This window comes from Petaurus breviceps, unplaced genomic scaffold (genome assembly GCF_028583685.1).
Source record: "Petaurus breviceps papuanus isolate PSGF00001 unplaced genomic scaffold, PetGlider_PUasm1.0 91133, whole genome shotgun sequence".
Lineage (NCBI taxonomy): Eukaryota > Metazoa > Chordata > Mammalia > Diprotodontia > Petauridae > Petaurus > Petaurus breviceps.
In genome coordinates, this window is record NW_027187419.1 from 91,861,439 (window position 1) to 91,876,393 (window position 14,955).

Consider the following 14,955-nt stretch of genomic DNA (forward strand, 5'->3'; position numbering starts at 1 on the left):
CTAGGAATGATATATGGTTCTCTTGGTAGTGGCCATGGCTATATTCCAAATTTAGACTTGTTTCTGGATCATACTGATTGGCCTGTGCTATAATATTGTTACTCAGACAAAGCCACCTACACCATCTCAGGGAGGTCAACATATACTTTAAACTACCTTTCTTTTGCTTTTGATTTCTGAAATTACTTCATCCCCGACGGTTTTCTTTTCTTTCCCTTTTTTTGTAACTAGCCTCGAATACAGTTACAACTCACAAATGAGTTCACCAAATGATACTTTCTTGAGTATTGCACTGCAACATATCTTCCTTTTTTTTTTTTTTTAAAGCAATCGGGGTTAAGTAACTTGCTCAAGGTTACAAGGGGCTATATCTATTTTTTTTTAAAGCAATCGGGGTTAAGTAACTTGCTCAAGGTTACACAGCCAGTTATTTCTGGGTGTGGTGCTGAGTATCTGAGCCCAGATTCGATCCCCAGGTCATCCTGACACTGGAGCCGGTGCTCTTACTGGCTGTGCTATCTGGCCGCCTCTATATATCTTCCTTGTAAGCTTAGCCAAAAGCTTTTTTGCAGCATGTGGACTTGATACCAATTGACTCTATTACCTCATTATTGATGACCTTGCCACTTGGCATTAAATATTCATGGAAAATGCAGCTGATCAAACATGATCTTTTACTTCTCCCAGTTTCTCCTCTCACATCCATTTACTCTCTTCAAATTCCTTCTGTTTTTACTGCACAGTCTGGTTATTCCTTCTTCTTAGCACACTGAACAACTCCTAACTGTATATGTTTTGCTTTTCTTACCTAAACTACTCTTCCTTATACTTTATCAGAAATAACTTCAGCAACTTCAGATGTAGTACATAAGGGCTATCCCTTAAACAATTTACATAACAGGTTCATTTACATGGAATTGTTGGGGAATGAAGTATTTTACTTAAAAGAATTTTCTAAATTATTGAAACATCCCTTTTTGTGCTTTTAAAAAATGTTAAATATCTTTGATGGAAATCTAATATATTAGAGTAATGAATGTGATTTTTATACTTTTCTTGATAATTCAATCATTCAGAAAAAACTGTGAGCTACTGTATAGCAATACATTGCTTAGGTGTGCTTGGTCTTACACTGACTGGCCCCAGGTGGCTCAGTGAATTGAGTCCTAGACCTGGAATCAGGAAAACCCGGAGTTCAAATCTGGCCTCAGTCTCCTCCCTGACTCTTTAGGTTAGCAAGTTATCACATTAACTGTTTTTTCATCACCTTTATTTCCAAATATTTCCTTCCCTTTTCCCATAGAAACATCTCCTATAACAGATAATAAAGAAAGAAAGCAAAAATACACCATATCAACCAAGTCTGATAGAGTTTATGACACAGCCATAGGACCTCAATCCCAGCAAAGGTGGGAAGAAGTCCCATTATTTCTTGAAGTTGTAAGCATACCTTTCTCTCCACAATCCCTCTCACCAACTAATTGTGTTATGTTTGATTCAAGTTGCTTTGGGCTAGGAAACAAGGTTAACCAACTTTATTAGAATTGTGTGTCATATCTGTGCCTAAGGAGCTCTCCTATAACGGCAACACAACTATAATATTTTACATTGTTTTACTTGTTTCAATTTCCATTTTTTCCCCAAATTTTACTTTACCTTTACATATCTCCACAATATTCATGACAGTTTTTTTGGCAAGTACACTTTATTTCAGTACTTGTTTATTACAGGTCAGAGTTAATGAACTAAAAACTATCTCAGAAGCAATCTAGTCCAAGCTTCTCCCCATCCAAACCATTTTATACATCAGGAAACTCAAGCTTAGGGAGGTTAAACATAGTATTCAGTTTTCTGCATGTTTTATGTCTTAGAAAGAGATACAGGATCCATATCTGACTTAACTAATATACCCAACCCTGTATACCTATGAGACAGAAAGATCATCATGCATGTATACATCTGTATGTTACAAACCACCCTTTAAAGAAAAATGTCCTCAAAAATAAATAAGATAATTTTTATTTAACTGGAAAAGAATCAACATATTTTTTAAACTGGCAATTATCTCACTGGGGTAGTAGAAATCTACCAGGATTCACAATCATCTGGCTTGACTAAAAGCTATGATAGTAAGTGAACAATTTAGCTCCTTCTGTGGACAAACAAGTATCACATAAAAACTGTAAGCCTAAAAATCAGGTGTACCCCCACCCCTTACCAATTAGGCACCTCTTTAAGTGTTCCAACATTAATTTTTTTAACACTCATTTTTAAAATATAGAATAATAGTATCTCAGTCTTAAATAAGCTTCATAATGACTTACTATTATATCACATGATTATAATTAAATTAGGCTGACTGGTATTTTCAAAACCCATTTAAAATTGTTTAATCTGGACACATTCTAACGCTTTTTTTTGGCCCTATACATCAAAAATAAAATAACTATTACTATAAATCAATATTTAGACAAAGGATATTTTAAGGCCTCTGGTACAAGGAACATGTATGTGTTTAAGGTTCATCTGTGCTCTTATACTATAATTATATACAGAAAAACATTTATAATTAAATTTTCTTTGTGCATTTCAAGGGTTAAAGAAAAAGCAGAGAATTACTACAACATTAAAACACTGAGGATCCCATCACAGTCTGATTTTGCATTGTTCCCATGGGAATAAAAATGTATGAGGAAGAATCTTGAGCACAAAATGATTCAACAATTAAAACCAATGTTCAGTTGAAGACCATCATTTGTTATCACTAGTATTTTTAGTTGGTTCTTTCTGCAGAATGTAAGGTTTGAAATTTATGCTTATTACAAGTTTTTAATTTAACAGTAACATCAAGGCAGCATATGGCAGACATTTATTAACTCATATATTATGTTAAGGTACTTATACAATTATAAACCTAAGGATATTAAAAACTTATCCTTCTGTCTAAATCACCATTATACAATATGTTTTGACAAATAATTAAATGAAATCAACAAAATGTGATTATTTTTCATTTCAAAAACTGAAACTCATCTGCACCTCGTCTTAAAAGTCCTACAGCAGCATATATCAGCTTTTAAGGCATACAGACAAAAATATCACTATAAATTACATATTCCAATAATTCTTCTCTTGGCATAAAAAGCCATCACACAAAATTCACACATTTTAATAGATAATATATATTAACATATACCTGAATTTACATTTGCAATAGATCTCAATTCGTATTATGTTGGCCTATGTAAGAGGTGGTGGTAAAGTGCAAAATAGCTGGTGTAACATCTCTAATGGTCAGACTGTGTTTCTGTGGACACTGGACAGCTGAGTCTTGGTCTTCCATTTACAGATATGGTATTGGATGGAATAGTAACCTAAAAGAGAGACACACGATCATATCTTTCCACTTAGAAGCATACAGCTGCCTGATTTCAAGTTTTCATTCACTAGAACATTTTATTTACTGGTTAATTACGAGCACTCACATTTAGTATTTTATTGTTCAATGAAGTATAAATCATTAAGAATCAACAATCACTCATCCATGAAATTAAAAATGAGAGATTTGTTATTTTCACAACAAACAAGTTAAATAATCCATTAACACATCATAGTCTTTATAAAATGACTAAACTAACTCAAAGGACAGGAGCACAAACACAGACTGCAATCCAAGCTGTTAATGAGCTTTTTTCATGAGCTTAATTCTGGCTTCTAAAACCTGGTAGTGAGAATGCAGAAAAATACAGTTAATTCTCCAAAATCATTTTTTAAATGTGGACTTCAACTTTCTCTCACCCTTTCTCCTCCCATTGACTCTTTATTGATAGGGAAAGGCCATCTTTGTATTTTAAGAATACATATACTTTGGCTAATATGACAAAAAAGGAAAATGTTGGATATTGGAGGGGATGTGGGAAAACTGGGACAGTAATGCATTGTTGATGGAGTTGTGAACTGATTCAACCATTCTGGAGGGCAATTTGGAAAAACTGCACATACCCCTGCTCAGGCAATACCACTGCAGGGTCTGTATGCCAAAGACATCCAAAAAAAGGGGAAAGGAGCTATCTTACAAAAATATTTACAGCAGCTCTTTTTGTGGTGACAAAGAATTGGAAATCAAAGGGAAGCCCATTTATTGGGGAATGGCTAAACAAGCTGTGGTGTATGACTGTGATGGAATATTATTGTGCTATAAAAAATGACAAGCAGGATGATTTCAGAAAAACCTGGAAAGACTTTACATGAACTGATGTGAAGTGAAGTGAACAGAAACAGGGGAACATATTACATAGTTAACAGCAATACTCAGTACAATGATCTAAGATAATCCCAAAGGACTAACGATGAAGCATATAATTGGTCTTCAGAGAAAGAACTGATTTAGACTGAATATAGACTTAAGTATGCTATTTTTAACTTTCTTTTATTTTAGTCTTCTTGTACAAAATTACTAATATGGGAATGTTTTACAAAACTGCACATGCATAACCTATACATGATTACTCAGATATAGATATCAGATATATCAGATATCCTCCTGTCTCAGGAAAGGGAGAGGGAAGGATAAAATTTGGAGCTCAAAACTTTGAATAAAAATATTAAAAATTTTTGGGGAGTGGCACAGTGAATAGAGGCCTGGCCCTGGAGTCAGAAGGACCTGAGTTCAAATCCAGACTCAGACACTTAACACTCACTAGCCATGTGACCTTGGGTAAGTCACTTAACCCCAACCCACTTGCTCTGCCTTCCCCCCTCCAAAAAGAAAACAATTTTTTAAGAAAAACTTGGAGGGTAAAAAAAATGCATATATTTGAATGCAGAAAAAAACAGCTATTTCTATGCTTGCCATACCGTTAAAATTGTGGTATCAAAATACTTTGGATAGTGATAATTAACAATAGTTTAGTAAGATCCTAAGAGATAAGATACTCAAGATATATCATGTTAACAACTGAATGAAACCTTTATGAATGAACCTGAAAATCAAATACAATGAAACCTGGATTTCCTAATTATTCTCATCATTTAAAAGGATCCAAAGAAATTTACTTCGATTCACCTAGACAAAGACACATTTAGGTATTCTGGAACCTTATTAGGAGTAAGACAGCTAGTTAGGTGACGTAATAGATAGAACACTGGACTTGGATCAGGAAGACCTATGTTCAAATCCTTCCTCAGAAGCTTAATAGCTATGTGACTCCTAGAAAGTCACAACCTCTCTCAGACTCAGTCTCCTCATCTATAAAATAGGGATAATTAATAGCACCTACCTCAAACAATTGTGGTGAGGTTTAAATGAGATAACTTCTGTAAAGTGTTTTGTCAACCTTTAAAATGCTATATATAAATGCCAACTATTATTAATTTATAAGATTAGTAATGAAAGAGAAATTTAAAAAGTAAACATGAAACATGATAGAAGTACTTCAAAAAAATTAAAAAGTGAAAATTTTTCTCCACATAGATTATTGATTACTGACAAAGACAATTGGTGTTTTTCCTCCTGTTAGAAAAAGATGTGTTGTACAAACGTCCATATTATCTATCCTAGGCAAATATTTTGGCAAGATTCTGAGGAGAAAAAAGAAAACTGGCTGCCTTGAGCCACTGTAGCTCTTTTTCTCCTGCTTCCTTTAGAGAGGAATTTGGAAAGCAAGAACATCCCATACAGCATCTACAGGATTCAACCAGATTAAAAATCAGGTTTTTGGATTTCATATATGCCAAATTCAGGGAAGCCAGAACTAAACCAGCTGAAATGTCTCTTGTTCACAAGCCTTAGTAACAGTGTGTTTAGGTCCCAGGTATAATTACACTGTAGTTGACATTTTCATGGTGAAAAATCACCTTTTGAGAATATTGGAGAAGATGAGGCTGTTCAGATGGTAGAAGATTGGTCAAATGTGACTTATATCTAGTAGTGAAAGCATATGTGTGTGTGCGCTCACATGCACACGTGCAAACGCACTCATGCATGATCACAATTATGGGAGCAAATGCAGTTAATTATTCTATTTCAGTACCAGTAAATCACTTTTAATCATCGGGTTTTCTCTTAGTGTTCCATCAGAAAACCCCTTTCTGTGGCTCAATAGCTTCTGAAACAGGAGCATTGAAGCAAATACATTAAAATGATAAGGTGCCAGTAGAGGAGGAAACTGTCTCCTCTCTTAAGAGGGGAAGCCAAGAGTAAATTTTCCCCCTTAGATTTGGTTTCCTTTTGTTTTGTTTCTTTCCTTGATCTAAAAATGGTTCATTCATCTGTAGCACAGTTTTGTGTCATGGCTCCCCTTGGCAATCTGGTGAAGTCTGTGGAGCCCTTCTCAGAATAATGTTTTCAAACGTATAAAATAAAATACACATGGTTACAAAGAAATCAAAATACATCATAATACAGATACAAAAATATATTTTAAAAAACCCTATAAGCCCCTGGTTAAGAATTCCTGATTGCTTAAAATTATGATCAAACTTACCTTCTCACATACATTTTTATTCTCAGGAAATTCTTCCATGTGCTGCCGTTGACTGATATTTCTATAGCTTATTTACTTAGGGCTCAGGGGAAAAAAAACTATTAACTGAAATCAAATAGCTAAAATGGCTTTAAAAAGTCACTAGAGGAAAGAATAATTTTTTCACTATTTATAAAATAAATTGGGGTTTTAAGATGGGCCATACTGAAAAGAATATTTGCCAACAGTAGGCCCTTTTCATCAATAATGCTCCAAACTTCCCCAAAACTGCTTCATCTAATTTGCAATGAGTGGATTCAACAAGCTGGTTTGGCCCAAAACTTAAATCTTCAGTTTTTCTTTGAGTAGAATAAGTTGTCAAAAGGGCTTGTCATTAATAAAATTATTGAAGACTAAATATATTTCATAGCTAACTCCTTAAGATGAATTATTATAAAAATTAAAATATTTCTATTTTTCTATAGTGAAACTATGAAAAATCCCTTTAAATTTGTAGTTTTTTTTTTTTTTTAAAAAAAGGATTGCTATTAGGAGTGCTTTTGATAGCTAAAAAACAGTCCAAGGAAATACAAGAGAAATCAGCAGGAGACTAAGCTCCTTGACAAGTCTGCCCCAAAGCCCCCCCCATCTCTACCCTTTGGTCTATTTTTGGAAAGCTTCCAAAGACTGAATAGTACTTTTCAGATAAAATAAAAATCATTCCTTAGTTTGATATGTTCCTAAAAATTGTATGCTAATTCAAAATGGTATATGAAAAGACACGTGCATAATTAGAAGGAAAAAAACCTAATACTCTGCCACCAGGTGTCTTATAAACAATATGATTCAAAGAACCTTATGTTTAAAAATTAGTTCAGCTGGGATCAACAGAATATAAAAGGATATGCTGATCATCTATTAGTACTAATATAAAAAAGAGCTTACAAATCACCCACCTTGGTTCATCAGTCCTTCTCTATACAGTGAGGAGGAGAAGGGGGAATGACCTCTATGTATGTGTAGAACACCAGGGCAGGGTAGGGGATGAATTTTAAAAGGTTAGGGTATGAAATCCATGACATGCCCATGCTATGTCAGTTATGACTATATCCTCTCTAGAGCAATCAACCAGATAATTGCTCTAATGTGAATCTAACCATTATAATTAAGGTTAATTGCTGTGGTGTGAACATCAGCCATAAGGCAGGTTGGTACCTGAAGTTAAATTGAACATTCTGGGAGCCAAGTCATAGGCAAACACAGAGCCAACTTTCTGCTGAACATCTAAACTCACTGTCAAAATCACTAGAGATTTTATTTGGCAACATAATTGTTGTTCTATAAAAGAAATGTCATCATTTGAAACAAACTAGGAAAAATTTTCAGTGTACTGGTAGAAGAAAGATGGTATGTAAGCACAGACCAGAATGAGAAATTAAACCTGTGGGTGCCTGTCCATTTTTAATGTTACATATGAGTTAAGTGATTGTTGTTTTTCTTACTAAAAACCTAACAATAGATTATGACCTAAGGTGCTTCTCGAAGGAATGGGCACTGACACTACAGAACCACTCAGCTATGGCAGTAGCAGAGTGCAGTGTAACAGTTCTCAAGTGTGGTCTGCAGACCCCTGGAAGCCCCCAAGATCCTTTCAGGGGGTCCTCAAAGTCAAAACTATTTTCAGAATTCCAAGATCTTATTTGCTTTTTTTCATTTTCATTTGCTCACAAGCAAACAGTAGAGGTTTCCAGAGGCTACATGACTTGTGAATTAAAGATTTAGCTACAACCATGAAGAAAGAGTTACTCTATCATCTTCAGAACTGTACTTTTGTCTTATGAATGAATCTACAGATGTTCTAGCTTTGCTGTTTTGCTTGTGTTCATCCAGTATTAACACCAACTACTCATCAAAAAAGCTTTGTTTTTTTTTTACAGGACTGCTTGGCAGAAGACACAAGAGGTGCATTGAGACTAAAGTTCTTAGAGGGAGGATTTTCAATAATTTTTAAGAGTGTAAAGGGGTGGAGCAGCCAGGCAGCACAGCGAGTAAGAGCACCGGCCCCAGAGTCGGGATGACCTGGGATCAAATCCGGGCTCAGATACTTAGCACCACACCCAGAAATAACTGGCCGTGTAACCTTGAGCAAGTTACTTAACCCCAATTGCTTAAAAAAAAAAAAGAGTGTAAAGGGGTGCTGAGGCCAAAATGTTTGAGAACTACTAATGAAGTTGCTTAGAGAGAGCACCAGTCAAGAGTATTAGCTTTTAATCTCAAATCTTTCTTTTAACTCTGTGTGACTTTGGACCCATTACTTGATACCTACGAACCCCAGTTTCCCTGTCTCTAAATTCAGGGGTTTGATCTCTCTGCTGTGAATTCTTTATAACTTTGGCCTTCCATTAGAAGTGATGGATGTTTCCTAGACAATATAAACCTAAATATAGATACAAAGTAAAGAACACCAAATTTATAATTGGGAGTCCTACCCTCTTTTGCCACTTAGCAGTTATGTGACCCTAGATAGGTTATTTGATCTTGTGAGGTTCAATTTCCTCATCTGGGAATGATACTTATACTTTCTACCTCACAAGGATATGGGGAGGAAGGTAATTTTAAATTGTAAAGTGGCATTTAAGTGTGAACCATTATGCATGATGTGATAAGAAGATCTAGACATTTAAGACCTGGCTCTCTAAAATCTGTTTCTCATCTAGCCCATCTTTGAATCTGTGAAAGTTTTGTATCTGAAAGGACTCTGCCAAATCGGGCTCTTTAACATACTGAGCATACAGTGACCTCTTAGTTTTAACTTTGTAGGCTGTAAAAGAAGTTCCAACTTAATTTGCAAGTTCCTTTAATTAATGGAAGATGATAAATATTTCCATTGATTTCACATTAAGAGAAATTTGGAACAGTCCTATAGCTAATGGAGCTTTGTGTAGATCTTAGGCACACTAACACCAGTGATCATTTCTAAATTCTTTCCTAGGGAGAGTGGTCAGAAATGATAAAGACTTTCCCCAAATGATGATATCCAATTTTTTTAACCTCAGAAAACATATTTTTTCCCCTTCTACATCTTTTGAATATGTCACCATACAACATATAACAAATTTCTTATTTTAATTGCCTACTGAATTAATAATTAGAAAGCATGCTACTAAGGCAAGCAAATACTTATACAAAATAAAGATATAAAATATTCAAAATCACATACTTTATGTCTCTTCTAAAAATAAAGCCTAAGTTCCTGAAAATCTCCTTCATGTTTTCTTTCCAGGACCCAAAAGAATCACCTGAAATAATTTCCATACTTGCTTAGCTGTGAACTTGAGATGCTTTTGTAGTGGCCTCCAAAGCGGTCAACCTCCTGCCCCCAGGAGGAGAAACTGATTGAACTGAGAATGTGTGGGATGCTTTACCCAGAATCGCTTGCACCTGTCTTGTCCTCTGTCTGCATAGTGCCTTTGCTCCTTATGTTGAACCAACTGTTCTGTTCAATTCAATTCAATTCATCAAACACATATTAAATATTTACTATGTGTCAGGCACTGTGCTAGGTGCAAGGAATTACAAAGAAAAAATGAACAGCTCTCAAAGAACTTACATTTTAGGGGTAGGATATAATGTTCACAGAAAAGTAAATACAAGATAATTTGGGAAGCAAAAGAATACTAATAATTGGTAACAGAGGGGAAAGGGTGATTTGGGAAAAGCTTTGCTTAGATGCTGAGACTTGAGTAAGTTAGAGACTTTTAAGAGGCAGAGGTACAAAAGAAATGTATTTCAGACATGGAGGCCAGCTTATGCAAGGGCACAAAGGAAATAGAATAAATATCAGGCTTGGGAAATAGCTAGCATGTACATTTAGAGTACTACATCATCTAGTCTTAGAGATTCTTGGTTCACATAGAGGTTAAGTGACTTGTCTATAATGCAACAGATATTAATTAGTGCCATGGTTTCAACCTAAGTCTTCCTAACTTGATGGCCAACCCTCTAAATACTACACCATGCTCCCTTTCTGAAGTTGTCTTTTCAAAATTGGGGTTCTACTTCTCTGAAATAATTGGTCAAAATAAAGAGGAGGGGATCTTGTTGTTGTTCAAATAAGATCAAAGACTTAAAATTGGAAGAAACGAGAGTATTCAATTTAATCCCCTTATTTAGCAAATGAGGACAGTGAGGCCCAGAGAAGGGAACAGAATTAACTAAGTCCATATAAGTTGCTAGTACCAGATATAACATATAATAATGTATTTTGCACCAGGATCACATTATAATTCATTTTGGAAAAAAAAGCCTAAAGTGTACTACAAAGCAGCAATTATAAAAACAACTTAATTCTGATTTAAAAAATTGAGAGGTCATTCAGCAGAACAGATTAAAGCAATAAGCAAATTGTGAGCGTTGTGCTCACTAAACCAAAAGACTCCAATTTTAGCAGGGTAAGGATTCATTATTTTACAAAAATTTGCTTGGGAAACTGGAAAGCAGTTTGGCAGAAACTGGGCATAGACCAACATCTCACACCCTATCCCAAGATAAACTGCAAATGAATACATGATTTAGACATAAGAGGCAACAATAGTTTAGAAGAACAAGGAAGAATTCAGCTCTATGGATAGGGAAACAAGAAATGGAGATTGCAGAAAATAAAATGGACAATTTTGATTATACAAAATTTCAGTTTTTCTACAAACAAATCTAATACAGTTAAAACTAGAATGTAAATAGGTAAATGGGGGAAAACTCTTTACAGCAAATTTTTTTGTTAGAGGGTTCATAGCCAAGATGTGTATGGAGCTGATTGTAAAATTAAGGGTTATCCTTCCATTGATAAAAGGCCAAAGGATATGAATATTTTCAAAGGAAAAAAAAAACAGGCCATCAATAGCCAAGTGAAAAAATGATATGAATCACTAATAACTAAAGAAATACAAATTAGAGCAACACTGAAGTTCCATCTTATAAGATGGTAAAGATGACAAATGAGGAAACTGACAAATGTTAGAGAAATTGCAAGAAAATAGGCACCCTTATGTATGCATTGCTGGTGGGGTTATGAATTGGTCCAACAATTAGATACTTCTGGAAAGCACTTCAATACCATGGCCAAAATAATTACAAAACTGTATACTATGACTACAATCCAAAGATATTAAAGAGGAAAAAGGAACCATGTGAACAAAAATACTTAAAGCAGCTCTTTTCAGAGTAGCACTATATTGGAAGATTAGGTAGTGCCCACCTCCTGGAGCATGGTTAAACAGATAAGGCAGCATGAATATAATTGAGTATCCTTGTGCTACAAAGAAATGATCAAACAGGAAGGTTCAGAGTAAACTGTGAAGTTTCCGATGCAATGTGAAATGAGCAGAACTAGGAGAACAATTTAAATAATGACAACAATATCATAGAGAAAAACAGATATTAGAAATTTTAGAGCTGTGATGAATGTTGTGATAAACCACAAGCCAAGAGGAATGACAATGAATTACACAATCTATCAGAGAAGCACTGTACTTAAAATCCAGAATGAGACATATGTGGTCAATGTGGGAATTTGATTCGAAGGACTGTGTGTATTTATTATGAAGGTTGAAAAAAAAAGCCCCTTTTAATTTTTTTGTGGGAAGGTAGTGAGAAGTTATAATAAAAAAAAACTGTGGGGAAGGGATAGCAAACTTGAATTCTTGCTAATTAAGCATATACATTTTGAACTTTAAAAAAAAGCTTATGGAAAGAAGTCATTTTCGGTGTCCTTTTTAAGGTTTAAATGTCAGAAACAATCTCCTCTAAATTGACAATGTTGAAAATAAGTCCACTGTTATCCATCTGATGAAAGTAAGCTTACCCTTTTCAATTTGGCAGCAGCCTCTCCAGAGCGAATTGCGGTCAGCAAACTTTGTCGAATCTGTTCTGGGTCAGCACTTTGGAATGTTAAAGAAGTTTGTCTCTTAAGGGTGAATGATGGGCGGTCAGTTGATGACTGTCTCTGGCATTTCTGTTCGTTCTGTGCAAAGCTAGCTTCCTATGCAAGGAAACAGAAAACGTTTAGATGGCCCTCATGAGCACAACTGAGGAGGAAGGAGAAAGAAGTAGAGAAGAAATGATGGGAAATCACTGGCAAGAGATCATATGCTTGCGAACAGGGACATATTCCAGTTCTATTCTTCTTAGAAGAACTTCCAATCTATAAGCATCTTTCATTAACAGCTCTGATTCTTTATTTCCTGTATATCAACTACTTTTAGGATTTTAAAGTGAGGAGCAAGAGAAAGTTGTTGTTCTTGCTGTTGTGTCATTGCGTCATTTTCCCAGTGACGTTCGACTCTTCATGACCCCATTTGGGTTTTCTTGGCAAAGAAACTGGAGTGGTTTGCTGTTTCTTTCTCCAGTTCATTTTACATATGGGGAACTTAGGTAAACAGGGTTAAGTGACTTGCCTAGGGTCACACAGCTAGCTAGCAAGTGTCTGAGGTTGGATCTGATCTCATGAAGATGAGTCTTCCTGATTCTAAGCCTAGTGCTCGATCCACTGTGCCACCTAGCTACCAGCAATAGAAAGTAGAGAGCAATAAAAATGAAAGAAGGCTTCTTCCCTTAAGTTCAGGCTATCACAGAAGAGAACTTTTGTTCATTTATGGCATAACAGTTAGGATTAAATAATATATTAATAAAATAATAACAATAAATTCACCCTTTTCTCTAGTTTTTATTAGCAATCAACTTAGAAAACAGTCCCACAATCCAAATAAAGTGCCATTTCTAAAAATGGACACCTCATACCATACAATGGCTAATTTAAGGATCATGGTGATATTCTAGATCACTACGCACATTTTTTTTGTGTTCCTGAAACCACTGCTTCATAAAGTGCTTGATACACATGTTTGCCTAAATCCCAAGTTATTCAGAACTCTATGAATTCAACTAATTCAAATATTTTCTGTTCTGTCCAATGAAGATTAAACTAAAAAGAAAAATATCAGTATCAGTGGCACAAAAAAAACTAATGAAAATTCTTAGGAATAAACATTTAGAAATAACCTATTAAAAAAGGTTCCTCTCAAGGAAGTACTTGCAATTTTAGTCTTAGAATTTTTTTATTTTTTTTAAATCTTTAAATACATTTATAAAATACTTTTTTTTTTTTACAGAAATTAAGCAAGCCTTAAAAAACTCAAGAAATCATCATTGTTCATGGTTAGGATACACAAATGTAAGAAAAGTGATTATATTATATAAATTAATTTATAGATTTAGTGCTATATTAAACTGCCAGTGTGATATTTTATGTAAATAGATCAAAATAACAACAGAAATGTTTTGGAAGAACAAAAGGGAACATCAAGAAATACTGGGAGTGGGGGGAAGCATGAATTAAAGGAGACAGCAGTAATGCAATGGAAAAAGAACTAGGTTTGGAGACAGAAGACCCAAGTTCAAATTCTGATTTTGTTACTTAATATCTGTGTATTTGGGGACAAGTCACAACCTCTCTGCACCTTATTTTCCTCGTCTTTGAAATGAGGAGGTAAGAGTGGATGTTCTCTAAGGTCCATTCTATGATGGTTACCAGATCTCACATTATATCATAAAAATTAACACCAAATATAATTACATTTTATCATAAAACTGTCATCAAAATGGAAACAAGGTTTTACAATGAATAGAATGATGAGTTTAGAGTCTAGACCTAGGTATAAATTTCATCCCTAACAATTTCTAGCTCTGTGACCTTTGGTAAATCACTTAATGTCTATTATCAGTTGACTCTCTATAGTACTTATCTATTAAGTCACAGATCTATCGCCCTATAGGGGAGCTCCCAAATGCTGATGAGATCAGATTCTCGATGTACTGGAATACATAATCATCAAAACTATTTGGTACTATTTAAAGAACTAAAAATTAGACCAATGACACAGACCAGATGAAAAGAAAGGGAAAAAGCATTTGCATAGTTCCTATTATGAGCCACTGTCCTAAGTGCTTTACAAATATCACCTCATTTGATCCTCACTTCATCCTGCAAAGTAGATGCTGTAATTATACCCATTTCATAGTTGAAGAAATGGAGGCAAACAGAAGTTAAATGACTGAATCCAGGCCCAACACTTTATCCACTGTACCACTTAGCTCCCTCTGATAAGCAAGACCCAGAAGCAATAGAATGCAACTCTCCAGTATGAGATAAACCCATGAACAAACTACCGGAGGGAAGGTTTCCTTTACTTGATAAGATCTGTTGGGAAAACTGGAAAGTATTCTGCTAGAAATTAGATTTAAATCAACAATTTATACCATAAATCAACAATAAGTGCCAAACAGCTATGTGAACTAAACATAAAAGGTCACATTATAAAAGAGAACAGAAGGAGATGCTTTTTATAACTATAACTAGGAGATCTTTAGTCAAACAAGGAATAGATCATAAAAGATAATTATAGACAATTTTTATTACATAAAATTTAAAATGCTT

At 34.7% G+C, this 14,955-nt stretch overlaps 1 protein-coding gene across 13 annotated transcripts in view; it reads right to left on the reverse strand.

Annotated features, from left to right (window-relative positions):
* Nucleotides 1-1,998: 1,998 nt before the first annotated feature.
* Nucleotides 1,999-14,955, reverse strand: part of COBLL1 (cordon-bleu WH2 repeat protein like 1) — a 186,773-nt gene continuing 173,816 nt past the window's right edge. For all 13 annotated transcript variants that reach the window (XM_069080131.1, XM_069080134.1, XM_069080128.1 and 10 more), the window contains 2 exons: nt 12,325-12,501; nt 1,999-3,374 (listed from right to left, as the gene is read on the reverse strand). In XM_069080131.1, the coding sequence (XP_068936232.1) occupies nt 3,288-3,374; nt 12,325-12,501 (264 nt within the window). In that variant the 3' untranslated portion in view covers nt 1,999-3,287. The remainder of the gene's footprint in view (nt 3,375-12,324; nt 12,502-14,955) is intronic.